The 27,565-nt window shown below is 66.4% G+C and overlaps 2 protein-coding genes across 3 annotated transcripts; one reads left to right on the top strand and one right to left on the bottom strand.

Moving 5' to 3' along the window:
- The first annotated feature begins 5,969 nt into the window (after positions 1–5,969).
- On the top strand, positions 5,970–17,010 carry CUNH14orf180 (chromosome unknown C14orf180 homolog). Of its 2 annotated transcripts, none has more exons than XM_004754600.3 (5): positions 5,970–6,250; positions 11,484–11,610; positions 12,940–13,069; positions 14,706–14,750; positions 15,162–17,010. In XM_004754600.3, the coding sequence occupies exons 2-5, from the start codon at positions 11,500–11,502 to the stop codon at positions 15,353–15,355; spliced, it is 480 nt and encodes a 159-aa protein (XP_004754657.1). In that variant the 5' UTR covers positions 5,970–6,250; positions 11,484–11,499; the 3' UTR covers positions 15,356–17,010. The 2 variants fall into 2 exon arrangements, with proteins under 2 accessions (XP_004754657.1, XP_044930412.1); XM_045074477.1 differs by lacking the exon at positions 5,970–6,250 and adding an exon at positions 7,755–7,955.
- A 45-nt stretch (positions 17,011–17,055) lies between these two features.
- Positions 17,056–27,212, bottom strand: TMEM179 (transmembrane protein 179). Its single transcript, XM_013057342.2, has 4 exons — positions 26,799–27,212; positions 21,321–21,458; positions 20,728–20,806; positions 17,056–19,293 (listed from the first exon to the last, which is right to left on the bottom strand). Exons 1-4 carry the CDS (start codon positions 27,101–27,103, stop codon positions 19,114–19,116), a joined length of 702 nt encoding a protein of 233 aa, XP_012912796.1. The 5' UTR covers positions 27,104–27,212; the 3' UTR covers positions 17,056–19,113.
- Between the last annotated feature and the right edge of the window lie 353 nt (positions 27,213–27,565).

A 27,565-nucleotide genomic window follows, 5' to 3' on the forward strand; every position in this document is an offset into this window, starting at 1 on the left:
AGACCACACGATTATAACCCACGTTCCGCCGGTCCCACAACGACCTCACGCCTCCATCCACACTGTAAACACCTGGATGCAAGTCGGGGCCTTTCTCCCAGCGTCAACTGAGCCCTGCCCTTCGGTCCAACCCTGACGCGCGCGGTCCCTCCTCCTGGCTGCCCCCTCACATCCCCTGCGTCCCCACAATGCTCTCTTGGAGCCCCTGGGAGAGCGGAGTGGCCCCGGCAGCCAGCAGCAGAGAGGCCTGACCATCCGTCCCGGGGCCGGCCGTGTGCGCCCCCGACGCACTGCTCCCTGTGCCCACGCCACAGCCCCCGTGAGCCCGGCGCTGTCGTCCCGGGGCCCACCAGGGCCTGGATCCAGACGGCGATTTTTGAAAGGCTACTTGTTAAATTACCTTTTCACTGAAACTTTGTGGCTGGTTTCGTCACGTCCATGCAGAAAAGCCCAGAAGCACAGGGACGTCGTCATCGACATGCAAACGGCAGGGCCCGGGGCGCATCCAGTCAATTTTGCTACTGATAAGAAATGCAGAGAGGAGCCCCAAGGACACGCAGGACGCGCGGGACGCCGGTATCAGGCTCCCCGGTCCCCGGGCCAGGGCGCCGCCGGCTTCCCGTCTGGCTGCCGGGGACGGGGCACCCTCCTCGAGGGCTCAGCCTGGGCCTGGGCCCCCCGCTGCCCCCCCCGCAGGCTCTGGCAGGGAGCACGGGCGGGGTGAGGCAGAGAAGCAGGCACGGCCCCCAAGGGGAGCCCTGTCCTTGTCTCCTGTGACCCGCATCCACTCCCCACCCAGCCCGTCTGCATGAGTCTCTCCGAATCCCCACGCCAGTTGCCTGCCCTGTGGACCTGTCCCCTTGCCCTCGGGCTCCCGCCAGCGCCTCCCAGGCCCCTCCCAGGCCCCTGACCACCTATCACGGCCATTTCCACTGTCCAGGAGCCTCTGGCCGCCTCTCCCCGTGCAGAGCGGACACAGGGCCGTGTTTACAGCTCTGCCCGGAACGTTCCGCACGTCTGTCAGAGGACGGCAGCCCGTCCGCTGTTAGTCTTCCTGCTGCGCGGACACCGTGGGCAGCTCCTGGGGACCAGGCAGGACTTACCCACCCTGAGGCCCTGAGAACGAGTTGAGGGAGGGAGTGGTGTTGGGGTAAGAGGCGAAGGGATCTGCGACCTATAGATGCTCTCCGGCTTACACGGGCCACCAGGTGACCGTTCCTGGCCCTCCATGGTGGGCCTGGGACCCCCAGGGAGGGGGCTCCTGGGGACCATGGCCACCACAGCAGCTTGGCCAACAGTGGCGCTCCCCTGCCCGGCAGGTGTGTGGAGCCTGCCGGGGACCCCACTCAGTCTCTGCCGTGGGTCCCCTGGCAGCACCGGCTCAGCCACACGGTGCCGGTGCTGGCGGCACAGCGGAGCCCTACGCGGCGGTGACCTCACGGGAGGTCTCCAGGTCTGTCTGGGTTTTGAATGGGCCACACAGTGAGTTGAGTGGGGACAGGGCGGAGGTCACCAACCCTGTATCTTCTCGGTCTTCAGGGAACGCTGGGATTTTCGTAACCACACAGGGGTGTGGAATGACTCTCCTGGCCAGACGGGCGGCTTCAAAGTTCCTTTGACTGCCCAAGCCCGGGAAGCGGTGAGGGGCTCTGCCCACGCTGGTGTGTGGCCCAGGTGTGCGCCGGGGGCTGGGGCTCTGGCACCAGGAGGGACCCACGTGCCGGGTCTTCCAAACTGGGAAGCCATCCGGAACGTGGGCTGGAGCCCAGAGGCCCGTGTCCCGGCCCCCATCAGCCCTCACTCTGACCACGGCAATGGCTGGGTTCCCCGATACCAGGGCCAGCCAGCCCAGGCTCTTTATCCAACAGACAGATTTTCAAACCAGCCAGCTTGGGGGCCTCCTGCCTGCACATGGCCAGTGGGTCAGGAGGACCCCAGACCCCCGGGACATTCAGGGACACACGCACCCGGGCCCTGCGGGCAGTGGGCACCAGGTCCCAGGCTGCTCAGCTGCTGCCAGGCCAGCACCGAAGCAGACGGCACCACTCGCCCACCTGCCAGCCCCACGTGCTGCTGCAGCAGCCCCCCCGAGGGGTCAGCTGCTCTGGAACGGACAGTGGCCGGCTCTAGGTCATGGTCAGGAGCAGGGCAGCGGGGGCACCCTGGCCCTCTGGCTCCAGTGCCAGCTCTTTCTAACATCCCGGGCCCTGTGTCCCAGCAGCCGCGGGGTGCAGGGTGCGAGCGAGGCTGCCCATGGCCCAGCACGACCCTCACTTCTTGTGCCGCCACCGCAGGGCCCCGTGCGGGGCTCCCCCACCCCCACAAAGCCCTAGAACCGGTCAGCACATGGGGCCAACACCAGTGCCTGCCCGCGGGGCTCAGTAATGCAAGGGGTTGGCGAGAACACTCAGCTGACACACATCACATCTGCAGACTTCATGTGTGACAGGGATTTGTGGTCACGAGTGACAACATGGGGGCCAATGGCATGCGCATGAGTCCTCAGCTCTGAGGCCAGCCAGAGTCGCGTCCCTGTCGTGGGTCCTCGGGGCCCTGAACTCCAGGACGAGAGACCAGGGGCAGCCCTGCGGCGGGAGCCAGGTCCCCATCGGATGGCTCTGCCCCCAGAGCCCGGACCGGCGACCGCGCACGTGCTTATCCCGTCCAAGCTCAGACAGACATCCTGGGCGGGTTGGGCGCGCCGTGGAGCTGCCCCACTCCGCGCCCGCCAGCCCCCGCAGCCAGCCCTGAGACCTGCCGGAAAGCCAGCTGTGGCGGGCAGCGCTCCGTGGCCCCTAGCTTGGTTATGGCTTATGTACGGTCCCCCAGGCAGCTGGCTCGCGGGAGGGACCGGCTTTATAAATAAAATTTATCATTGTAATTACGGCTTCTGTAGAGAGCTGAGGACGTTTACAGCCTCTTGGAGGTCATGAATAATTTAGGAGATGGGAAAAGGGGCTGCTTTTGTTAGCGCACAATGGGGCCCAGTGGTTCCCATTACCGCAGCTGTCGGAGACCGATGACGGGGCCCCGCGTCCTGCAGTTCTGACTGGCGTGGGCCAACGGAATGCGGTGACCCAGGGCCCCGCCAGGCTCAGGGTAGGGGACACCACCCAGGCAGCCCCGCTTCTGAATGAGGGCTCTGGCGGGGTGGCGGGGGGCCGGGCGAGCAAGCGGCCTGAGGGCGCGTGCTTCTGTCTGAGAATGACAAGTTGTGGGCTCCAGAGTGACGGGCACTGGCCAGGCCCAGCTGGCCTGTGACCTCAGGCAGGACCCTCCGCCTGAATCTGCAGAGAAGCATCCGTCCCAGCAGCGGCGGGTCGAGACCACCCTGGTGGACACACAGACCGGACAGGACAGGCTCCACATTGCCCGCTTCCCGCCCCCCTGCTTCCCCCGCCCCTGGCATTATCCTGGAGCCACACAGAGCCTCGGCAAGACCCCAAAGGCAGGCTCCTCCTTTGCTTGCCTCCAGTCATGGCAGACTCACCACCTCCCATTCAGCTGCTCCTCCTAGACAGCTCTGCCCAGTAGAAAATCCCACCGTCCCCGCCCCACCGGGTCCCGTGAGGGGTGGCCTGTGGACCCCAGCCTCAGCTCCCACACGGGGTCTCACCCAGAGCATGCATCAGCCCCTCCAATGTAAAGCCCCTTCTCTCCCTCCCCCTCACCCTCTTTCTTCCCTCCCGAGCCCCCACACCCACAGGCGTCACTCTCCAGTCCACCAAAGGGCTCTGGCCAAGTCCGGGAGGGACTCCCCTCTCCTCATCCCTCTGGCCTCAGTGGTGGTGAGAGCCCTCTTGCTTCTCCCCACGCTCCGCCAGGGCCTCAGGACCCAGGCCCGGTGCTCACACTGCAGGCTCTGGGCCCCTGTCCTTGGCCCCCAGTGTCACTCCTCCAGCCCCACGGTCTTGGTGTCACCCCTGAGACAGCAGGGTCGTTTGTTACTGCTGCCACAATAACGTACCACAGACGGGGGAATTCGAGCATTAAGAAACAACAGAAACTTATCTCCGCTCCGCAAGGGACACAGCCCTGTGACCAAGGACACACGGGACCGCATGGGGGAGGGGCAAGTCCCTTCCGGCCAGTCTCCCCTCAAGCCTGGCGGAGTGGCCTGCCCACATGTGACCCGGCCCTGGAGCCAGGCCACGGTGAGGGAGAGGCCACATCGGGCCCTTGCCTGCCCTCCCCGACACACCACAGGGTTCCTTCCTCCAGCAGGACTCCGGTCCCCGGGTGGCTGGGCGGTCAGGGCCAGTGCTAGGCCACAGGTACAGAGGAACCGTGGCCATGCACTTGACAACCTGGAGGTCACCGTGACGCTCCCAGGCCAGGCTGACTCGCGGAGACGGCCCCATTACAGAGCCCCCGGGCCCTCTCCAACCTCACGGTGGCAATCAGCCCTGTAGCGGCTCGCTTTCCCCGTCCACGTGGCTGGGCCGCGGGCACCCAGGGGTTCGGTGGAACATGATTCCAGTGTTTCCAGATGAGACGGGTGTTGGAGTCTGTGAACCGCGTGGGGCAGACGCCGGGCCGGTGTGGGTGGGCCTCATCCGATCAGTTGGGGTGCACACAGGATCTCGGGCAGAGAGAGAATCCGCTCCCCGTGCCGTCCCGCAGGGACGTGGGTCTGCTCCGCCTGGGAGATCTGAGTGGAGCCCACGGCGGGCTCTGCTGGGTCTGTGGCTCGCCGCCCGCCGGCCATGGCCTCGCAGCCTGCACGGGGTGACCCGTCCCTCAGAGCGACTCCCATCCCCGCATGTGTGTGTCTGTCCGCTTCTCCAGAGAACACTTTTGCCTTCTGGGCTTCACAGCTCTTGGGACAACGTAGAGACTGGGATGTCTCCTGCCTTCCCGAGAACCCACAGGCAAGCGAGGGCACAGCTGTGTGCCCAGGGCCTGGCACAGGACAAAGGTCCAGTGGAGACCCGCAGACAGAGGACTGGTGGGGTGCCAGGGGTCGCTTCCAGCTGACGGGACAGTCGCATGCTGCCTGGGGTCCCCTCGCTGGACAGCAACGGACCTGGGAGCACACCCGCGGCCCTGGCCCTCCACAGCACCTCCCGGGGACACAGGGACCAAAGACCCTCTGAGGCCTCCCGGGGCCAGCCTTATCTCGTCCTGCAGACACCAGCGGGTATGAAACCCAATCAATGAAGGCGTGTGCGCGTCTGATCAGACGAGGCCGGGAAGTATTAGCAGGCTGGGAGCAGAGCTGGGGGCCGGTCTCGCGTGGCCCGGCCTTGGGGTGTGCCGATAAACCCCCACAGGGCGAGCAGCAATGGTCAGGCCCCGTGGGCCCCGGGGGCAGCAGGCCGTCACCCAGCCAGGCACGGCAGCGTCGGGGGGGTGGGGATCGTCTGGTCCCAGGACCTCAGGAAGCCAAACTGCCGGCAGGACCCCCGATGTCCCCAGCCCTCCTTGGCAGTGTCCCTAGAACAGGGACACCACACCGTGTCCCCTTACACATGAAGATGGGAAGAGCTTTTCGGGGACACACGGCGCCGGCCACCTTCCACCCCGTCCTCGGCGATGTCCGCCCCGGGAGGCAGAGCCAAGCGCAGAGAGCCTCACGTCTGCCATCTGACCCGACGCGGACTGTCCGCGGCCCGGCACAGAGACACGCAGGGCGCACCCCCACATGCCGCCTCGTGACCTCGTGTCCAGAGCAGGACAGGGAGGGTGCAGGGGTGGGAAGCAGGTGGGCTCCTCTCGGGGGCGGGGTCAAGCAGGGGCCGGACTCTGTGCCCCCCTCCCCTCCGACAGCCCCCCTCCCCTCCGGCCTTCCCCACCCCGGCTCTGCCTCTGATTCTGACCCATGAGCTTTCCAAGGGCTGCAAACAAAGCTCTGGAACCGGAAGCCGGGAGGGCAGGGACGGGGCACTGACCCCTTATCTTGTCTGTGTTCGGGGCCTGGGAAACCGGCAGGTCCTCTCCCACACCAGGGCCAGCAGCCGATACGCGGGGTCACTGCTATTTCTGCCAAAGGGGAGAGGTAATTATAGCTCAGCGTTTGCCAGTTGGCCAAGTTCTGCCGCCCTGCCGAGGGGCCTGGGGCGGGGACGCCGGCCGGCCGCAGACTCGCCCCACGGACCGGCCGGCGGCAGCTCCAGACCCGGGCAACAGGAGGTTGCACGGGCCCTGGGCTGCCTCTCCGGGGGGCCCAAGAGTGAGCCAGCAGCACCCTGAACCACTCTCACTGGAGGACGCCGCAGAGCCTGGCTTCTCGGACCCCGGAGGGAGCCAGGTGAGGACCCAGCTCAGGGCGGTAGGCGGAAGCTCACTTCCCATTTGGGAATGAAGCTGCCGGAGTGGAGACTCGTAGCCAGAGACGCCGGCAGAGAACCTGGCCCAGGAGGAAGACAGGAAGCAGGAGACAGGAGACGGGGACAGGCAGACAGGGGGACAGGGAGACAGGCAGGTAGACAGACGGACAGGCCGACAGGGGGACAGATGGACAGGAGGACAAGTGGACAGTGTCTGGGCAGAGAACTCTGCGTGGCCCTAGGACAAAGACTGAGGGCGGCTGTCCATCCCGTCCACCCGGGACTTGGGCTTTCAGTGCTAAAACGAGCACATTCCCAAGCAAACCAGGGTGGTCAGTGACCCCAGAAGACCCAGGCCCCTCTGAACCTCATGCCTTGCCTGTAAAGTGGGAGTGGTGGTTCCCAGCACTCTGAGCCCTTCCCCAGTGGCCCAGCCAGACCCAAGGGAGGGCCCTGCAGCCCCTTATCCGTGCTCCTGCCCAAGGTCCGGCTGCTGTGGGGTTCCCAACTGCTTGGGCAGTTCCCACCACAAAGCCGGGGCACCCGTCTCTGCGGCTCTCCCCGGCCATGAGCCAAACGCAGTCCCTTCAGAAGTGGCCAGCAGCCAGGATTCTTGTCGGGACAGCAGGGCTGGGCACGGACACCGGCGAGCCCTCCTCAGAGGCCCTGGGGTCCTGCTGAGGGCAGATCTATGCGGCCACAACCTGGTAGGGCAGGAAATGGAGTCACTCCGGGCACTTAGCCCAGACCACAGCACTCAGTTACCCCAGGGAACTGGCCCTTTTGTGAGCTGACCTGATCGGCATTAATCTCCGTTCTGGCCCCCCGCGCATGTGGGTCACTCCTCCGACTCAGAACACACCAATTGCTGGGCGCCTACTGTGTGCAGTCCCCTCCGGGAAGATCAGCACATCACCTCCGTCTTCATGGTGTGCTGGATGGTGGCGTAGACCTCCAGTCTACACTGGGGCTCGGAACTCGGGGCGAGTGACACCCCAGGTCTCCCTGTGGCCGGGGTCTACCTGCCCCATTCTGCCTGGGGCTCTCGAGGTCAAGATCTCCCACTCCAGGGCATGCCCTGCACCCAGCAGACACCCAGCGTCCTCCTGACCCGCTGTTGCCCCATGTCCAGAGACGTGGAGGACCATCTGTGGAGCCTGCCAGGACAGCGCCTGGTCCCACACCCCCGCCCGGGCAGGCGCTTCAGGGCAAGCCCAGGGAGCAAGCCGTCAGCCGGACGCGCGCCCTGGGGTTCTCCTCTTGCTGAGGTCAGAAATGTGTGTTATCTGGGGAGCAGCCAGCCTCCTGGGCTATGAGTGGGCTGGCAGCAGCCGGCCCTTCCTGGGGACCCCTGCCCACGGCCCCTCAGTCTGCCCCCATTCTCCAGTGAGGGACTGCCCACGGCCTCCTGTCCCCTTCCCCAGCTGGAAGAAAGTGAAGTGTGCGTCCTGGGGCCTCAGCAGCCCCCGGCTTTCGTTCAGGCAAGCTGCTCAGGTGGGGGGAGGCAGGGCAACATCACGCAAGGCCACCAGGCCCCGTGCAGACAGCTTCCTCCAGGGCCAGACTGTCCAGAGGCCACTGCCCCACGGCTGTAATGGAAACTTCTCAGCTGGCCCGGGAGCCACAACAGCTCCGGTTCCCACTCTGCTCAAGGATGCCATCGCCAGCGGACTGGGGGCCGGGCAGGTGGGTGAGGTCACCCCGGGGGTAGGCCCTGCAGGGGCCCGGGTGGGCCAGGACGGGGCCCATGCGTGTGTGGGTGTGTGTGAGCGAATGGGGGGTCAGCCATGTGAGAGTGTGTGTGTGCGTGTGGAGCTTGGGGGAGGCTGCGCATGTATGTGGGGCTCACAACTCCGGCCTCTGCGGGATGAGGTCCCGGCGTGGTTCTCCTGCCTGCACCCGCCCTGCGGCCCCTGGAGTCTCCGGACAGTGCGCGGGGCGGGCACAGGCTGCGGCTCCCCTCGTTCTAGCTCCAGACCTGCCGGCTCAGGAGGAGACCCTCGGTCTCCCCAGGGCTCCGGGACCTCCGGGAAGCTCTTCCAGCCCCCAAGCCAGGCTCCTGCGGGCAAACAGGCACCGTGCAGGGGCAACAGGAGCCGGTGTGGGCTCCGAACTGGCTGCCCGCCCCGTGGTCACAGCGGGGGATGCCCCTCCCCGCACAGGCCTGCACTACGTGGGGTGTCCGAGGGACCCCTGGAGAGCACAGAGACGGACCAGCAGGCAGTGGGTGGCCGGCGGCATGGGGTGAGCAGGGCGCAGAGACGCAGTCAGCCTGGCCCGGGAGCGAGTGAGAAGCCTCCCAGGACAGGTGGCCCAGCCCTGGGGCTTGGTGCAGCTGGACACGGTGAGCCGGGTGGGAGCCGGTGGGAGCCGTGTGCAGAGCTGGGGCTCCGGGAACAGTGGGCCTCGGCTGCCGAGCTAGGCTACAGAGGATAAGCCTTGGTGGGCCAAACCCCGTAGACAGTCAGGGCTCTTGTGGACGCATGGCCTTGGCCAGACCTTAGGCTCCAGGAGAGCCTATGCTCCCCCTACGGCTCCCCTGGCCCCGGCCTGGGGCAGGCCCTGAGCCTCAGGCACCCTTGGCCGCGCTCTGACCGGCAGGCCCAGCCAGGCAGCCCCCCACCTAGAGACAACGGGGAAAGTGGGGACAGGCAGGGACCGAGGTCCCTCCCCCCAGGGGGCGAGAATGTGCCCTCAAGCAGAGGAGAGGCTGTTGACTGAGAAGCTTCGCCCTCGGGGTGTGTCCCCTGTGGTGGGAGGGCCGTGGTGACACTCCGGGCCCCAGGCCTGAGCTATTTTCCGGGCCTGAGCTATTTTCCGCCCTTTATCACCCATCAGTCACGAGCGGCCTGAGCGGGGAGGGCACTCCGGTTACACACTGTCCGCTGCCACGGGCTCCGAGGCCTCCCCGCTCCCATGCAGGGCCCTGCCCTCGGCAGTCCAGCCTTGCGGAGGGGGCCCGGCCAGGGGGCGGTGGGGGAGCCAGGAGGCAGAGCCGAGAGCAGTCGTCCCCGCCTCCTGTTCGGAGCCAGTAACGCTGTTGAGAAAGGTCACGGAGCCACAGCAAGACAGAGCCCAGGACTGAAGTCAGTCCTGGGGGTCGGCACAGGCCTTCACCCGTCTCGGAGGAAATGACATTCAAGGGGAAGCTGGAGCCCGAGCCAGACTGATGGCAGAGACAGGGCTAGGCGGGGGTCGGGGGGCACAGTCGGTGGGCAGCGGGGAGTGGGGGAGACCCGCCGACGGCAGACGACGACCCAGGCAAAGGCACTGGGCTGGAGAAGGCCCGGGGCTTCCATCGCACACTGGCAAGGGGCCCCGGCTCTGCGCCTGAGCAAAGCCACTGTCCCCGAGTGACTGTCCCAGGCCCACCCCAAGCCCGACACCCAGGGTGCCTGCCCCCCCCAAGCCCGCGGACGACCTCGCGCTTGTGATCCCTATTTTCGGCTGAGTAGACTGAGGCAGAGAATTAGGGGCCTCCCGAGGTCACGCAGGTCACACGGGGCCTGTGATGAATGCGTGGGACCCACACGGCTGCCTGCACCGGATTCAGAGACACCCACGGACACACTCACACGCCACACACACGCATGCGCACGGCCTGTTCACACTCAGACACACTCATGCACACGCACGCACTCACATGCTTGTGTGATCACAAGCCCTCGCCTTACACACGCGGAGGTGCTGCACGTGCACACTCACGCTCATATGTACAGATGGCACCTGTGTGTACGCACGCGGACACACGGACACACACGCACATGCGCACACACACAGACACAAGCACTCACGCACACACAGACATGCTCACACAAGCCACGGAGCCCCGCTCACAGCCACACGCCCGCGCACGCACACGGCTCACACACTCACACACACGCGCACGCGCGACGCCGTCCCGGTCCCAGGAGGGGGCCGGGCACTGCAGGGCTCTGGGCAGGGGCCCTCCGCACCTCTCCAGGCCTGTCTCCTCACCTGAGGGACCCGCACACGTTCCTGGGAGGCCGCGCTCTCGGCCCTGTCCCCCTCCCTGGGCTCCAGGCTCCTTCCCGGATTCCATTTGCAATAATAACCTGACGCTGAGGAGGAGAAAACAGCTCGCTTTAGAGTAACCGAAGCTGCCCAGTACGGGCCACCGCCGCCGTCACCGGGCTCTGCACAGCTGCGGCACCAACGCTGCCGGGGGAGGCACGCAATGCCCCGCCGTCTCCCCGGGGAAGGCCGCACGCGGCCCGCTCCCCCCTTGAGGCTGCCCGCCCTTTGGGGGACCCTGACGGCCTGTGTGGGGACCGTGTGGGACCCTCTGCTTCAGCCCCGCTCTCAGCCCTGGACACGGGGTGGGGTCCTTGGACGGCAGAAGACAGGGACACGCCTCACAAAACCCGCCGTTGGCCGTGTGCAGAGGGGGCAGGGCTGTCCTCCAGGGACCCAGACCAGGGAGCCAGAGAGAAGCCTGGGCCGGGAATAAAGGGGAGCAGGGGCCCTGTGCCAGCCCCAACTCCTCTCCTTCTCCGGGGGGACAGAGACTCCCCTCGTGTCCACGTGGCCTCAATTTCCCCACATGTACGCCGAAGGGGGGGGCCGAACCTCGGGGCCCTCGAAGGACTCGGGCTCAGGGCCCGGCCTCACCTGCACGGGCCCCGGGCGCGGTCTGTGCCCACAGCAGGGGCAGGGCAGGTCTCAGTAGTCAGGAACCGTCAGGGGAAAGAGAATCCCCCCGAGAGGGGCCACAGCTGGGAAGGACGATGCTCACGGTGGACTTGGGGAGGCACCTCCTTACAGCTAGTAAGGAAGTTAGACCTGGGCTGGGGAGGGACGGACGGACGGAGAGAGACCAGACTCTGCGGGGGCCCCACCAGCTCCAGCCCCTCCCGGAGCAGGAGACCCTCTGGGGCAGCCTTCCCAGCCCCTCGCAGCCAACAACGCCTGGCCCTGGACCCCTTCCCTCCACCCCAGGGTCTCCCCGACACGCCTCCACACGCTGCACATGCCGTGGTCAGTGCACACGTTTGGAGCGCCCCGTGCCGGCGGCTGGCTCTAAGTCACGGCCGGCAGCCGCGTGGAGCCCAGCGCGGCCCCCAGCGCGGCCCCCAGAGCGGATGGGGGCGAGGGTGCTGGGAGCACTGGCAGGAGAGCCGCACCTGCTGCTGGGCCCTCCGTCTACTCCTACCAGTGCCGCTCAGACAGTGATAGTGTCTCTGCTTCTCTCAGGGCCATGTTCCAGTAAATGAAGCCTGCAGGGCAAGCCTTGAGCCCCAGCTCCCGGCCAGAGACGCGACATCACACCAGGAAGAATGAAGAGGCTGCTCCAGGCTGGCCAATGCCCAGGGCAGCGAGGGTAAGGCTGGGTCCTGGACAAGCCCTGATGCCGGGACCCCAAGGCCAAGTGCACCAGGGTCAGCCCTCAGGGCTCCCGCTGGGGCTGAGGAAGGGGGAGCAGAGGCAGGAGGCACAGTCCCTGTCCTTGCCTGAGCTGTCCTGGCCCCAGGACTCCCAGGAGAGGAAATCACTTGGGGGGGGGGGCTGGCGGCTCTTTAAAGATTCCGTTTGGCAGAGGAAGGTTAGAGGCCCCTAGTGGGGGACACTTGTCATACCCAGAGGAGCCAGGCCACGGCCCAGGCAGGCAGGATGGGCCGGGAGAGAGTGCCGGCGAGGCAGAGGAAGCGGGAGCCATGGCAGGCTCTGGAGAAAGGCAGCAACAAGTCCAGAGGCTTCCCCAGTGAGGTCACCTTGCAGCTCGGGGAGGAGGGCCTGTGAGTGGGGGAGGGGGGACAGAGGAGGACCAGGACGGTCTGTGAGGGTGCCGCTGTGACAGGCCCAGGCCAGGGCAAAATGGGACCAACTTCAGACCTGAGTCCCCACCTAGCCTCTGTGCTCATGGCCAGGCTGGCGGCAGGCCACGGGAACAGGAGCTCCAGCCGAGGGGAGGGGACAGCCATGAGCTGGGCCCAACCCCAGGACTAGGAAGGTCCCATGTCCCCCAGAAGGCCAGCAGCAAGCTCTGTGTGGCTGGGACCTCCCAGCCAGGAGCCATTCAAAACGGGTGTACTCAGCTCAGAACAGTCTGTTGTCCCCATTTTATAGGTGGGAACACTGAGGCTCAGAGCAGTCTAGCAACTCTACATTCCAAACTCAGCGTGGGTGGGAGGGCAGCCCCGCGCAGGCACCTGGGGGCACCTGGGCCCAGGCTCTATCCCTCTCCAGCCCGGGTCTCACGCCCAGACCCCTCCCGGTGGCCACGGGTGAGTGAGAGGCCCGCAGTGTGACACAAGCCAGGCACAGAGCTCAGACAGACCCGGCTCAGGGCCCGGCTTCCTCTGTGGTGCCCGGGCACAGAGGAGACCTGGGGCCCAGCGTTTCAGGACTCAGCGAGGTTTCGTGTAGTGGCTCGGGCAGGAAGACGGCCCTTGGTGGACAATCACAGTTACGGTCATGGTCCCCGGCATCACGAAGTGCCCTGTCGGGGTTGGTACCAGCCACCAGGCAGGGGCAGCAGGTGGGACCCGTCCACGGGGTCTGCACGCACCCCCCAGCGGGCCCCCCCACCCCCCGGGGCGTCTGTACAAACCTGGCAGTGACAGCAGGGATCCTGGCCAGGGCACCCTGTCTTCAGCCCCCAGGGGCTCACTTCTGCCTGCTTCCCTCTGCCTCCCACCCCTGTCCCCAGGAGGGTGACAGGCAGTGCCCCCCCTCCATCCTGAGGCGGAGCCGGCCACAGCGCCGCGGCCACGGGGCCGAGCCACAGAGGACCTCGAGGCGGGTGCGGTTCCGGGAGCCCCCAGAGGCGGCCGTCCACTGTAAGGACAGAGCGCGGCGAGCAGGCATGGCGCGGGGGGCGGGGAGCCACACGGCCCAGGACCTCACGGGGGGCCATCGGGAGGGACCACTGCCCCCTGTCCTGTCTCCACAGACAGAACCCCAGTAAAACCCAGGCCCACGGCTCAGGTTAGACACAGACTAACCGTTGCGAAAACAGGAACCGGCAGGAAAAAACAAATCTGAGCCGCCTGTGGAGGGCCCGTACAGCGAGGGCAGTGGACAGTGCCCCGCCCGCTCCCCCCGCCAGCGCTGGGCGCCTCCCGCTGCCCCGCAGCAGCCCCCGTGCGGGCGTCCTTCACTGCCCGCCTCCCGGATCCCCCAGCCCCGGAGCCCCGCCCCGCCACCCGCCCTCTCCTCCCCTGGGCCCTGCCGCAGGCCTGCCCGTGGGACCGGCCCCTGTATCAGCTGGCTCCACCGCAGAACAAGTCACCGCAGACTCAGAAGCTTCGAGCGGCCCACGTTTATTACCACAGCGACCCCATGGGTCAGGGGTCTAGGCTTGGTGTAGCTGGTCCTCTGCTCAGGTCTCCCAAGGTGGCCATCCAGGTGTGGGCCGGGACCACCTCCCAGCGGAGGCCCGGGGCCCTGGTCCAAGCTCACAGAGCTGTTTGCGGATTTCGCTTCCTTGCAGCTACAGAACCCGCAGCGCTGCGCCTCCGAGACCAGGAGCGGACGGACACTCCCTCTTGTTTACACGTTTCCCTGATGAGGCCAGGCCCACCCAAGATGCTCTCCCTTTAGATGGACCCAAAGTCAGCTGATTGGGGTTTGCCCCTCGGCTGCAGAATCCCTTCCACTTTGCCTTATTCTGCTGAGCAGGAGCCAGGGGAGGACACACTAGAGGGCCCAGAATCGCGGGGGCAGCCTAGATCCGGCCTGACACTGCCCCCAAGCAAGTGCTTCTTGAGACCTGCCGAGTGGTGGGTAAAACTCACAGGCGGCACATGCTGATGTCTCCCCGGATGCCCACCCTAAACATCCCATCCAGGTCTCAGCTTGCCTCCCAAGGGCCCTGCGTCACTCATGGGACTCCTCACACCTGCTCTCTGCACCCGTCCCTCCTGGGTCCAGCACTCGCCCCCACAAACTCAGCTCCGCACTCCCCCGGGAGCTTCCCAGCAACCCTGCAGACGGAGATTCAGCGGGCGGGGAATCGGGGCCCAGGTGGTCCAGGGGTTGGCCTGGGCCTCCCCAGTGCACTGTGGGGGATGGACAGGAGGGAGAGTCCTGCCCGGCCCTCTCCCAGTGCCAGCCCCTCCGGTCCCGCCCCAGGACCCCTGCAGGCCCCCCTGAGCCACCACGGGGTCACCGCACTCCACACTCCCACAGGCTCTGAGAGCAGCATCTAGCCTCTCGGGCTCCCCGAGTTCTGGCAGCCTGAGCCTGAAGCCGGGAGGCCGGGGGGACCCCTGGGTGACGTGGGGGGGAGCTGGACGGGGGTGCATGGACCTTCCACCTGTGAAACGGGGTGGCTGTACCTGATTCGGCCCATCTCCGGGAGCTTTGCGGGGTGGCCGTGAGATGCGGGGTCCTGAGGACACTGGGCAGGCGGAGGCAGCAGGCACCCCCGGGGGGCTCTCCCTGCCCGAGCCTACCCCCGGTTCTCCTTCCCAGACATCGCCGGCAGGGAGACCACCACGGCCACCACCACTGCCAGGGGTGAGTCTGAACCCTCGCACACCCCCAGGGCCTCCAGCAGGGCCCCCCGCCCCACCCTGGCAAGGTCACTCTCTTAGCCAGGACCCTGACACACTGTGCCCCTCTGTGGTCACTCCCCCGTACCCTTTTCCCCCAGAGAGGGTGCCGGGGCAGAGCCGACGGGAGGCTCTTCGGAACCCGCCCAACACTGGCAGAGGCCCCAGGCAAGGATGGGGGTGTCCCACTTCCCGTGGGATCCATGCGAGACACCCCAGGGATCCCCGCGCCAAGGGAGCCCACTTGGGGTGAAGCGTGCTCTGTCTGCAGCCTCCCCACCAGTCCTGCAGGGAGCAGGGAGCCCCGCAGGGTCCTCACTGTGGGGCCAGGCCTGCGGGCAGGGGCTCATCGGGTCCCCCTCCACCCCCACCCCAGCGCCCAGCCGGCTGCAGCCCCGAGGCGGCTCCCTGCTCCTTCGGCTGTCCGTGTGCATCCTGCTGATGCTGGTGCTGGGTCTGTGCTGTGGCAGAGCCAAGCCCGTGGCGCTGGCCCTTGACGACCTGCGGGCCCGGCTCCTGTACCTGAGGCACACAGCCCTCTCCTGCTGGCGCGGCCTGCTGCAGCTCTGACAGGGGCGGGCTCCCCTCCAGGCCTGCAACTGGCCGAGTGGGGGGGGCAGGAGCCCCGACAGGCAGTCCCTCTTGATGCCCATGTTGGGCTCCACGTTGGGCTCCGCTGCGCAGTTTTATTATAAAGAGAATCCACACATGCTTTGGCCTCCGAGAGCGCCCCAGGCCCTCCCTCCCCCCGGTGGGAGCTCTCCGCACCCTTGGGCCAGGCCCGGATGTGGCCACGCAGAACCCCTCGATAGGGACACCGGCCCTGTATCCGTGGGGTCCCTCAGAGAGGACACTGGCCTTTGCTGCTTGGGGCTTGCGGGGCCTGGACCTCAAGGCCCCGTGGAGACAGGTGGGTGCGGCTGCTGGATGTGTCTTCCCTCTCGACGCTACACACGGGGCGGGGTCCTGGGGTCTCCGCTTGTTGGTGCCATTGGGGCACCAACCTCTGAGCCGGCCTGACCGCTCCTCGGGGGCCCCAAGACCTCAGGAACCCCTCGTGTTCCAGGGAGACATACGGGCTCTCCCCCTCCTCAGCGGTCTGCCTGGTGGTGGCTGAGAGCGAGCGAGCTCCGCCCGCACCCGCCGCCGTCAGAGCACGGCCCCCCGTGCGGGGCCCCCAGGCTGTGCCGCCGCTGAAGCTCGGCGTCCCGGGACTGTGCACACAGCACGCCACTGCGGGCGTTGTGAGGCCGTGGGGAGACAGCGCGACAGACTCCAGGGGTCCCTCCAGACTCGGCGGGGGGGGGGGTGCCTGAACAGAGCAGGGAGGCCTGTGGCCAGACACCCAGAGGGACTGCTAAGAAGGCGCCGTCTCCCCCAGCCACCTTCAGACAGGGGTCCGCCGGACAGCCAGTGCGGTGCTGCCCCTTCCCGGAGTTAGGACCTCAGTGTCCAGCCCCACCGGCTAAGCGGGGACACACGGATTTTCTATTAAAACACACTGTCACCCCTTTTATCAGTCTGGGGGTTTTTACCCAAAGGAGGGGCATGGGGACGATTTCCTTGGCTAAAGCAGAGGTGGGGGCACCAGGGAGCCTTCCCTTCCAGGCCTCAAGGGCAGGGGTGGTGTTTTCCAGGGTCGGGGTTTGGGGAGCCCAGAGCAGGGAGCCCAGAGGGCCTGTCTCCAGGAGCCGTAGCCTCCAGAGGGCCGCAGTGGGGGGGCCCAAACCCCAGCCCTCACAGACCCTCCAGCTGGTTCTAGGGGAACCAGGGTGATTGCCGCCAACGCCGGCACTGCCCAGCCCCCCCCCAGCCCCCACCCTCTCTCACCCCCACCCCCTGAAGAGACAGGCAAGTTACTGCCCCATATTCCAGGCAGGGAAACCGAGGCTCGGAGAGGTTGGGTCACGTGCCTGAACCCATGGGGCAGGCACAGGCCTCGGGCTCAGCCCGGTCTAGTCCAGGTCGCATCTTGGGGAAACCCTGCCGCCGGGGCTCTCAGCCAAGGGCCGGTCTCCGGAGGGTCCGCACAGCATGAGCTGGGGCTCCGGGAAGACGACCCTGAGACAGCCGCCCTTGCCCCCGGGGCGTCGCGGCGAGGAGAGCCCCCGGGATGTGCGCACGCGTGAGGGTCCGGCCGCAGGAGGGACAGCCCTGACCCCGTCAGTTCCTGAAGCTACAGGGACGCGCCCGCAGGTTTCTAAGTGTTAGCGGCAGGCGAGTCCCGAAGCCAGGAAGCGCGGAGGGGGCAGGGCGGGGACCGGCGAGGCTCAGGAACTCTGGTGTTTATTCTGACTTTGAGAAATACATACACTGAACTGGAAGAACCATGACTTTCAATTTCGTCAGAAGCAGAATTAAAACAAAGACGAGTCGTCCGACAGCAGCTGGGAGAAGCAAGGCACCGCCGCAGCCGCGATCCTGGGGTCCCGTCTCAGGAAGCCTGGGCCCTGCCCGTCCTGCCTGCCCCAGGGCCCCCCAACCCCTGTCCCCTGCAGGGCACACAGCGTGGTCCCACCACCCGACTCCCAGGGCCCAGCTGTCCCTAAGACCCCAGACACGGACATCGGGAGGTGCCGGGTTCCACCGGCCCGAGCAGGTCCGTGACGACCGTCCAGCTGTGTGGGTGACACAGGTGAGTGTGGGCGCACGTCCCTGCCGGCCTGAGACCCGAACCTGCAGTGGGCCCTCAGGTTGCAGGAGCCCATGGCCCGGCGCTGCTCCTCCTTCCCAGAGCCTGGCTGCCCGCCCCACTAGACACCTCCACACAGACCCAGACCCACGGCCTCTGGAGGCCCTGAACCCCCCATTTGGGAGACCAAACCAGCCTCCGGCAGCACAAGGCACAGACACGGGGAGTGTGGTGAGCAGCAGGAGGGTCAGCCCTGGGAAAGGGTTGCCCCAGTCCTGGACAGGACTCAGAGGGCTGCATGCAGGTGCAGAAGCCGGGGAGCCCTGGGAGGAGGAGATCCATAGCCAAGCAGCCCCCCAATTAATGAGGTCACTGAGCTCTGGGGTCCCAGGGCCCCCAACTCCTCTTCCTGCCTCTGTGTGGACAGAGCCGTGTCCTCTAGGGGCCTCGGTGCTTTGGACGCCATCGGATGGGAAGGCAGACCGTCCACTGGGCGCCCAGGGCACGGGGCGGGGGGTCCCAGTGGGAGAAGGTACAGAGGAGCTGCTGGGTCCTCACCCACCCCAATCTCTGCACACGCCTTCTGGTGCACACACACACACACACACACTCTCACAATCACACTTGTGCAGGCACACATCCCACTCGCGCTCACACACTCGCACATACGCACACTCGCACCCCCAGGCTAGTGCATGCGCTCACACACAACACACGCACATGTGCGGCCAACACACGCCCCAGCTCACACCCCGCCCCACGCAGACTTACACGCACGTGAACATACCGGCACTCACAGGCACCTGCAGACGCCCACAGTGGCTGCTGCCCCATCCCCCCGTCCCCAGGAGGTGGGGCGCCCCCCAGCCCATGTCCCCACCTCCCCACACTGTGAGACGAACATGGGGGTCCAGGGCCTCCCCTGGCAAGGCCACGGGGCTCCCCCAGCCAGTCCTGGGGCACCAGGCGCAGGCTTCCCGCTCTGACACCACGGCTGTTTGCCAGGACGTGCACAGAGCCACCACCGGACGGCGGGCAACACCGCTGACCCTGTGCTTTCGCTCCTGAGACCGGCCTGGCCGCCGGGGGCCGCGGAGCAAGAGCACAGGGAACTCAGCCCTGCAGCGGGGTAGGCCAAGCGCAGGGCCGGAGGCGGGAACACACGGCCGGGGAGCGCCTTCCTGCCGTTGGCCGCCCGCTCCCAGGTCCCACACACGGCTCAGGAGCAAGAAGGCGGATGGGTGGTCAGCATGGGTTGGGGTCACTCTGGGGACACCGGCCGCTGCCACAGGGCTGGCACGGAATGACACCCGGGCAAGCAGGTGGAGACGCCGTGCCGCTGAGGCGCGACCTGCAGGAGGGCCAGAGGCGCCCGAGAGGGTGGACACGCCCCGCCCAGGCTCGCCAGGCCAGCGCCCCGAGACAGGTGTGCTGCACGCGCGTGGGGCCCGGACGACACCCCGGGGCCTGTGTGTCCCTGTCTGAGGGCTGGCGCCCGCCCCCCCATCCACAACCACCCTCGCGGTGGGATGGGGGGCTGGGTGAGCGCGGCCACTCCCGTCACGCAGTGCCGAGGGGAGACATGCAAGGCGAGGGGCAGGTGGGGCTGGGCAGGGTCCCCAGCCGATCCCCTGGGTCGGGCCATGAGCCCTGGGCAGGGGTGGGGGGCGTCGGGGGCCGGCTCCCCTGCCCACCCCTAGATGACGGCGCTCTTCTCCTCCTGAAAGGAGGCACGGGGTGTCGGCCTGGCCAGGAGCAGCTCCTTCTCGTGCACCAGGCTGTCCAGCAGGTCCTCCTGGCGGTAGTTGTGGTAGACTTTCAGGAACGCCAGGGTGGCGATGGCCAGCCAGGCCAGCCACGAGGCCCAGAGGCCGAACTACACAGAGGGAGGGCAGAGGCAGGGTCAGGAGGCCAGCCAGAACCACCCTCCACCTGCCCCAGAGCAAGGTGGGGCCCACGGGGTCGCAGCGCCTCCTCACTCACCCACCCAACACCCCCCCCCGAACTCAGGTGGTACAATGCATCCGGGGTCTCTGGCCACCCAGGCCCCCCGGTAGCCAGGCCCGCCCCGCTCCGCGGAGAGCCCCTCCGTAACACCGCCTTCTCCAGCTGCTGGAACAAATCGACCTTTAGCTGCGGTTCCCAAACAGCAGAAAAAGAAACCATTTCATCAGAACCAGGCCTGAGCCACAGCAACCAGACTCTCACTGGGCGTTACTTGTCACCAGACCCAGCTCTCGCCTTTCTAATCTAATTAGCGCAAATTAGGGCTGAAGCATTTGCCACTGAGAAGTTGTGCGGGTGTCTTTAGCGGTCTCTGCACACGTCAGCAGAGACCCTCCAAACACACTGGACGCCCAGCCCCTGGAGGGCGCCTCTCCTTGGGAAGGGTCCTCAGAGCAGCCCCTGGCCAGCGTGAGCCCTGAGACACGGGCCTGGGGTCCAGAAGTGGACCTGGGTGCCAGCAAGCCCTGCTCAGAGCTGGAAGGAGCCAGCCCCACCTGGGCACCCCTTGCCGACAGCACCTGCCTGAACACAGATGCAAGTTTTGAGAAAAAGCCCCTACTGACCACTAGCAAATCCTGACATGCCAGCATCCTCACTAAAGGGCTCCCCTGAAATGCACCTGCAGGGCAGGGAACGAAGCTCACGCAAGGGCAGGGCCGGGACAGGGCTGTCCCCCCACAGCAATCAGGGGTGGGCTCCTCCAAATTCACAGGCTAGATCCCCCCACACCCTTCCTCGGACACATCGGCTTCCCCTGGCCAGGGAATAGCCATGAGCTCCCAGCATTTGTCTGAGCGTGCCCACTTGGCACCAGGACCAGAACCCAAGGTCCCGGCCCTGGCACTGCAGACCCAGGATGGGATGCCTAGTTTCCTTTCCACTCCCTCAGCCCCTGGACCTCACTTCTGCACTTAGCTCACCTGTCCCCTCCTCCCAGGATCCCCCAGGCCTCACCCCTCTCCACCTCCAGCTGCAAGAGCCCCCCCTCAGCCCCGGAAATCCAGGGATATCACTCACTCAGCTCGGCCTGGCGCCATCCTCAACCTCCCCTGGAGGAGGGCGTTGGGAGGCAGGCGGTGCACGCAGTGAACGGACCCCCTCCCCAACAATGCATGCCTACTGGCCGGCCTGGCAGCCCCTCCCACCGGGTAGACTGCCGCCTACCCAACAGCCCCTCCCACCAGGACAGCCCCGCCTACCAACAGCCCCTCCCACCAGGACAGCCCCGCCTACCCAACAGCCCCTCCCACCAGGACAGCCCCGCCTACCCAACAGCCCCTCCCACCAGGACAGCCCCGCCTACCTGCGCGATGGCGAACTGGTCATAGAAGGCCGAGTTGTCCACGCTCAGCTCCAGATCGATGTCCTGGAGCTCCTCGCAGCTGAAACAGCCAGACACGGGGTGGCAGGTGACGTTGGACACCGGGCACAGGGAGCGGCACGCAGCACCCCTAAACAGTGAGGCAGCTATCCCGACCCCAAAGACCTCATCCCTGACCCCTTCCAACCAAAAGCTTCTGCTCGCGCTCCTCCCCATCCCTAAGGCTGTCTCTTCCAAACCCCCAGGAGAAGGCCAGCTCGGTTCTCCACAGCCCACCTCCGAAGGCGGCACAGGGTGGGATCTGCGGGGCCTCGCCGTGTGGTCCTGTCTGGTCTCCAGGACCCTGAGCACACTGGGCCTCTGTGCCCCAGCCCGGACCCATGCCCGGGGGTGGAGGAGCCTTACTCTCGTGTGAAGAGGGGACCCACATCAAGGGGGCAGGTCCAGGGAAGGTGCAGGCCAGGTGTGCACAGGTGGGAGCCCTGGACAGGTTGAGCAAAACCTCGTGCTCAGAATAGGATTCATGCCTCAGGACGTCACTGGGGGCAGCAGGGAGGGGCAGGGCTCAGGCCCACCTGTGGGGCACAGTGCCCTTCTCCGTGATGGCGTCACACCACATGCTGAAGCCCACACTCACGATGGTGCTGGCGATGAAGACGAGGAAGACCACAGACGCACTGACCAGGAGGTTCAGGAAGGCGTAGAGGAAGGAGCTTCAGCAAAGGACAGGAGAGGAAGGTCATTGTGTGCCAGTGCCAGGAGACAGCTGGGGGCTGGGCCCGGCTGGGGCGAGGGGGCCATGCAGGGCCACCAAGGGACACTTGCCTCTCCCGCGCTGTCCCCCTCGCTGTCCCCAGCACAAAGTCCCATGCCAGCCTCCCAATGGCCTGGAGTGGCAGCGCTTGCCAGCACGGCCTTCCACAAGATGCAGAACCAAGATCCAAACCCATTTGGGTTTGGAGATCCAAGCCCATTAGGACCAGCACCTCTCCAGGCCACTCCCCTGCTCAGCGGCCCTGAGGCCCTGTGCCCACATGGTCATCCACACTGGCTGCCTGGAGCTGCGGTGTGACGGAAGCCTGAAAGGCCCAGCTGCGACCGGGGAGGAGGTGTGGGGGAGCACGGGAGGCAGGGCCACACCGACACGGCCTCCCTAGGGGCTCTTCCATCCTCTGCCTGAGGGGCCATGCAAGGGGACCACAGCAGTGACCCCTCTCCCGGGCTCCTGGCCGAGCTGAGCCAGCGCAGACCTGGCAGGGGACCGGGGCTGGTGGAAGCTCATCTCCAGGGGCTGCTAGGGGACGTCCCTGGTGGGCTGTCCCTCTACCAAAGGTCAGTGCCCCCTCCAGGCGGCCACCAACCCCCCGCTCCGTGGTCCCCATGGCCAGAGTGGGTGACTGGGCCACTGCAGCGTCCACACCTGGCCCACATCCTCGTCTCTGCCAACCGCCCCCCTCGGGCTAGCCACGCTTGGGTGAACCACACGTTTCTGGCGGGGACCCCGACGGCCAACCCTGAATGACACAATCCGGTGGGCCCTGGGTGCTCTGAATACGGCATCGGGGCCTAAGGTCATAAAGAGGGGTACATGGTGACCCACCCTACCTCCAGGCTTGTCACCAGGCAGTGTCAAATCCGGCCCACCTCAGGTCAACTGTGTGACCTTCAGCAAGTTACTCTCCGGGTCTCAATTTCTCCCTCTGTAAATCAGGCAGCCAGAGCCCCCACCCAGTCACTGTGGAAACTGAGGGAGCTTCTGTGGGCAAGAGATAGAGTGACAACCGCAGGGTGTGCTCCAGAGCACGTGCTCCCTCCCCGGACGGGCTCCAGCCGTCACCGGAACCCGGACCTGCTGCCCGGAGCTGCGTGCGTGGGGCCGGGCCGTAGCCACAGGGGATGGATGCGTGGGGGCATGGTCAGCAGCCAGATCCCTGCAGATGGTGGCTGGGGGCCAGCCATGCCCCCTGCGGTTAGCGTGGGCCCAGGCAGGGCTCAGGGAATCCACTCCCAGAGCTAATGCTCTAAGGAAAGCAGAGGTTCTTCAGAACATACACCCTGACTTTGGATGGCCCGCCACTCCAGCTGAGGAGAACACGGTGGTCCCAGGGGGAGCAAAGAAGCTGCCTGTCCTCAGTACAGAAGGCCAGACCCCCAGATGGCAGTCTCCTAGGTGCCCTCCACCTGCCATCCCACCAGGTGTCCTGCCCAGCAGGTGCCCAGCATCCTGGATGCGAAGCCTCTGCCCCCAGGAGGCCCTCCTAGCTAGAGGAAGAATGGCCAGGGTGCAGAGGACATGCTGGCCAGGTCACCACCTGACCTCAAATCCTGCTCCCTGTCATAGGAGGGGGAAGCAGGCCCCACGTTCTGTGCCGAATCCTAGAGATGCATACCAGCAGCTTGCTGTTCCCTGTGTGGCCAGAACACCCCTTGGGGAGCCCCCAGCACAGCCTGAGACACACAACCCCACTCCCATCGGAGACCTGCCCCACCACCCCCTCAGCGGGGTTTCCACCACAGCCTCCCAGAGCCAGAAACCCCGACTGTCTGCAGATTTCAGCCACATGCCTATTGCACAGGTATGACTTGGAGTTCTCCGACGACAGGAACACGGCATCCCCATCCCATGAGACAGGGAAGGGGCAGCTGCGGTCATCCCCCCAAGAGCCTCCTGCTGTGTCCATTTCTGGTCTGTTTCCATGGAGCCTGCCTGGGCTTCCCAGAGCTTTGAAGAACTGGGTGTGTCCAGAGCCTACCTGGGCCCGGCCCCGCAGATTTCACAACATAACCCCGCTCCAGTCCCCAAGGACCCACAGGACAGCAGCCAAACAACCAGGAGGGCCGGCACAGCCTGGGTTAACTTCTTCTTCCTCACTGCCTCTCAGGGTGCCGGCCTGGATGTGCCGTCTCCATGGTGACCGGATCCCGGGAAGCCCTGGGAGCGTCTGCGGGCTGGGGGACATGTGTGGGCCAGCAGATGGGTGGTTTTGACCCGGAGTGCTCCCCAGCCGTCAATCACAGACTGCTGCCACCTGCACACTCCGAGGGCTCAGCACACTCGGACAAAGCTGCCCCAGACCGCCAGGCCTGCGGCCCATCCTCAGGTCACCCCTGCGCCCCCAGCCGGAAGCACCCCGGGAAGCCACGGGTGCCACTGAGTCACGCACCTGTTCCTTTCACCCTGTCCGCTCCTGGACACAAGCTGTCTGGGTCCCCATTTGCCCAGGGACACACCCTACAAGGTCTGACCCAGGCTCCGGGGTCCCAGCTGTGAGCCCGCCCCACAGACCAAAGTGTAGGGTTCTACCCTTGCTCTCGGTGGGGCTCCTGGATGGTCTCTGCAGCCGGACTCTGGAGAATTAGCGGGCAGGGCCCTCTAGGCCTACGAGCAGGACAGCGGCGCTGAGGTCCCTGACGGGCCCTGCCGCCCCACGAGCTCCCTCTAATGGCCTTTCCGAGCCTCCTCTCCGCCCCGAGTCCCACTGACCCAGCACTTGTCTGCCTGCTTTAGGAGGCCTGCCCAGCAGCTGAGCTGGGATTGGCTTCTCTGGGTTCCCACCTTGCCTGTGGCTACAGGAGGCAGGCCCAACCTTCCCAGGGGCCCAGAACTTGCCGACACAGGCAGCAAGGGTTGACCCCTCGGCCAGACTGTGGGCCTGCAGACCTCCATGCTGGGGAGGGGTGGGGGGCCCAGGGAGGGTGGGCTGTGGGGCAGCCGACTCACAGGCAGGCATGTTTCTGTCTTCATTCAACAAACACTAATTTGTGACTCGCAAGCTCAGCCCTAAGCACGCAGAGAGAAATGAGGTGCACGCCTGCCTTGGGCTCATCCAGCCCAGGGCCCCCCCCAGATGGAGGGCCAGCGCTGGATGTCCAGGGGAGCTCTGGCTCAGTCTTGCCAGAAAACCGGGATGAAGGGTTGGCACCTCGACAGAGAGCATGGCTGGCTGGCTGCCACATGCCCCTTGTCCCTGTGAGATAGCTGGCCTCCAGGTGCTCAGGGTCTAGCTGGTGGGGACCTGGAAGGTAGGGCCCGGCCTCTGTGGCTCAGTGGTGCAAGATTCTGGAGCCCAAAGGGACCCCCAGAGACTGTGAACAGGGAGGGGAGAGCTAAGGGCCCAGAGCCTTCGAGAAAGGGAGTCCTGGTCATTTCCCACAAATCGGGCCTCAAAGCTGGAGAGCAAGGTAACGGTGGTCTCTCCTCTTATCTCACAGTTGTAAAATGGGGTCTCTTGAGGCCACTGGTCTTACAGGGACAAGGGCGGGGGGGTGGTGGGCATGAGCTGAGGCCCAAGCACAGCCCCTGCATGGCTGTGCCCACTGCTCTCGGCTTCCCAGGTGGAAAGGACCCCAGCTACTCTCTCCGACTGCTGTCCGTCCTCTTCCTCAGACCCTGCCTCATATCGAAGGGGCTTCCCCACCCTGATCTGCACAGAGACACTGACTAGGGTAACACCCAGCGTGACAACGTGCAGGCAGATGGCATCTCAAACGCCTCCTGGGGCCACCAGCCACCGCCGTGGAAGAAGGAGGCCCGTGGCAGGGCAGGGTGGCCCCCTGACCGGCCCAGGCTCACCCTAGGCTGAGCCCCAGCCTCACAGCACCTGGAGGCCCCCCCAGACTGACACGTGGCTTCCTGTAGACCCTCAATCCAGAACCTCCGTGTAGTGTGCTGAACTGTGACCCTAACAACATGTGTCTGGTACCCCAGTACCGGTGTGTGTGACCTTAACTGGGGGTGGGGTCTCTGCAGGCGTCATTCAGCTAACGATCTCGGGATGAGGCTGGGCCTTAAGTCCAACGGTGAGTGTCTTTATAAGAAGACGGGAAGAAACGGAGAGAGGAGAGGCCCCGTGAAGACAGAGGCTGTGATCGGACACACCAAGCCCAAGCCAGGGAAGGTTCAGGGTTGCAGGCAGCCACCAGAAGCGAGCCTAAAAAGGATTCTCCCTCCTGAGGGAACCCACCCTGCCAGCACCTTGACCCCCGGCCTCTGGCCTCCAGGGCTGCAGCAGAACAAATTGTTGGTGGTGTGTCGTGAGAGCTGCCCTGAAACTCACACACGTGGGTTGCTGGGCTTTGCCCCTCTGGGTGTTTCTGTCCCCACGCTGGGCTGTTCCAGGCCTCTTCACCCACCACTCCTGTGAATCGTCTCCAGCCCCCCTGTCCGTGCCCAAGCCAAGCGGAGAGCCCTCAACAGTGCCCACCTGACCCTCTGACTCACTGAGACCCTCAGAGCTGTAGCTTGTCTCCCGTGTCCCCAGAAGAAAACCCCCTAAGAACTGTCAACCAGGGCTCGATGGGGCCAGGGTGGGGCGGGGTTTGGGAGCCCGGGTTTCCCCTGTGGCTGTGAGGCCCATGAGGGGCAGGGCTGGGTGTGGCTGGGTTCCCGGGAGGCCCGAGCGGTGGAGGCACAAGGGAGGCTATGGGCTGAGGACCCGGGGTCGGCGGCATCCCTCCCTCACAGCATGGTGCCAGGGTGGGGAGAGGTGAAGAGGAACACGGAGACCAGCAGGCGGGAAGGCCTCGTGGTCAGCTGCTCCCTGTCTTGCGTGCCTAGGCAGGCCTGTGGGCCTAGAGATGTGCCTTCTGGCCTTCGTCGCACCATCATCCATCTTGGCTCGAGGAAGGACGTGGGGATGAGGAGTTTGCTTGTCAGCCGGCTGCCCGCCCTGGTCCCTCCCCTGCGCCTGGAGGAGCTCCGCGGAGCTGTCCACAGCCCGGAGGCCTGCGCTGCGCCCCGCAAGCCAGGGAGGGCCCAGGGCCCCTCAGAGATGACAATGCAACATTTGCCTCCGGGGCCGCCTGGTTAATGCCCAAAGCGGGGCGGGGGGGGGGGGGGGGTTGTGTTGCACGTTTAAAGGGGAAAGTACTGGCCTCTCATGGTCCCCGGGTTCCGCGCAGACAAAGGGCAGTTTGCACGGAGGCCGTGAGCGCCCAGGGCTGATTTTCTGGGGCCTCCGAGCGCCCCCGCCGCTCTGGGCTCGGAAGGGGCGCGGCGCCCGGCCCGCGGGCTGCGTCTGACGGGGCAGGGCGGCCGCCGGGCCCCCACTTACCCCTCGTGTCCCTTGCAGAGGAAGAAGAGCGTGCGCCAGGCGTGCGCGGCGGCGAGCAGCAGCGAGAGGAGGCTGGCGAGCAGGCTGAAGCGGCAGGCGGCCGGCGGGCCCCACTCCTGCACCGTGAAGCGCTCGCGCTCCTGCACCGTCAGGTTGGCGCTCAGCCACATGCCCTCGGCGAAGAGCAGGCAGCGGCCGCGGAAGTCGTGGCCGTTCTCGGACAGCGGCACCACCACCACGAAGCTGAAGACGAAGGCCAGGAAGTAGCAGACGCACTGCGCGAAGAGGAAGTGGTTGAGCGCCATGGCCGGCCGGGGCGCGCCGGGGCAGAGGCCGGCGGAGGCCGCGGGGCGGCGGAGGAGGTGCGGGGCGCGGGGCGCGGGGCGCGGGCCGGGCCGGGGCCGCGCGGGAGGCTGCGCAGTGGCGGCGCCGGCGGGTCCTGCGCGCCCCGCCCGGGACGCGTGCGCAGCGGCCGAGCGCGGGCGGCGCCTGCGGTCAGCACCGCGGACAGCTCCCGGGGGCCGGGCCGGGCCGCGGGGGGCCGCGCGGGGTGTGCGCGGGGGGGCAGGGACGCGCCCCGGGGGCCGCGGGATGGGAAGGCCCCCGGGAAGGGCGGTGTGGCGAGGTCGGCGCGGGAGAGCGACTCTGCCGTTCGCGGCCGCGGGGGCGACCCGCGCGGCTTTACGGGGGCGGCCTCCGCCCCAGCCCCCCGTGCCCCGGAAGGAAAGGAGACTGAGCGGTCCAGGGGCGACGTGTCCAGGAGGCCC

The sequence above is a fragment of the Mustela putorius genome, unplaced genomic scaffold (assembly GCF_011764305.1).
Source record: "Mustela putorius furo isolate JIRA1106 unplaced genomic scaffold, ASM1176430v1.1 tig00000129_pilon_pilon_pilon, whole genome shotgun sequence".
NCBI classification, from domain to species: domain Eukaryota; kingdom Metazoa; phylum Chordata; class Mammalia; order Carnivora; family Mustelidae; genus Mustela; species Mustela putorius.

Coding starts and splice junctions, on each gene's coding strand:
- CUNH14orf180 (XM_004754600.3), top strand. CDS start 11,500: ATGAAGCCTGCAGGGCAAGCCTTGAGCCCCAGCTCCCGGCCAGAGACG. Junction 11,611..12,939: donor CAATGCCCAGGGCAGCGAGG/GTAAGGCTGGGT, acceptor CCCTGTCCCCAG/GAGGGTGACAGGCAGTGCCC. Junction 14,751..15,161: donor GGCCACCACCACTGCCAGGG/GTGAGTCTGAAC, acceptor CCCCCACCCCAG/CGCCCAGCCGGCTGCAGCCC.
- TMEM179 (XM_013057342.2), bottom strand. CDS start 27,103: ATGGCGCTCAACCACTTCCTCTTCGCGCAGTGCGTCTGCTACTTCCTG. Junction 21,459..26,798: donor CTCTGCAAGGGACACGAGGG/GTAAGTGGGGGC, acceptor CCTTTGCTGAAG/CTCCTTCCTCTACGCCTTCC. Junction 19,294..20,727: donor ACCAGTTCGCCATCGCGCAG/GTAGGCGGGGCT, acceptor CCCTCTGTGTAG/TTCGGCCTCTGGGCCTCGTG.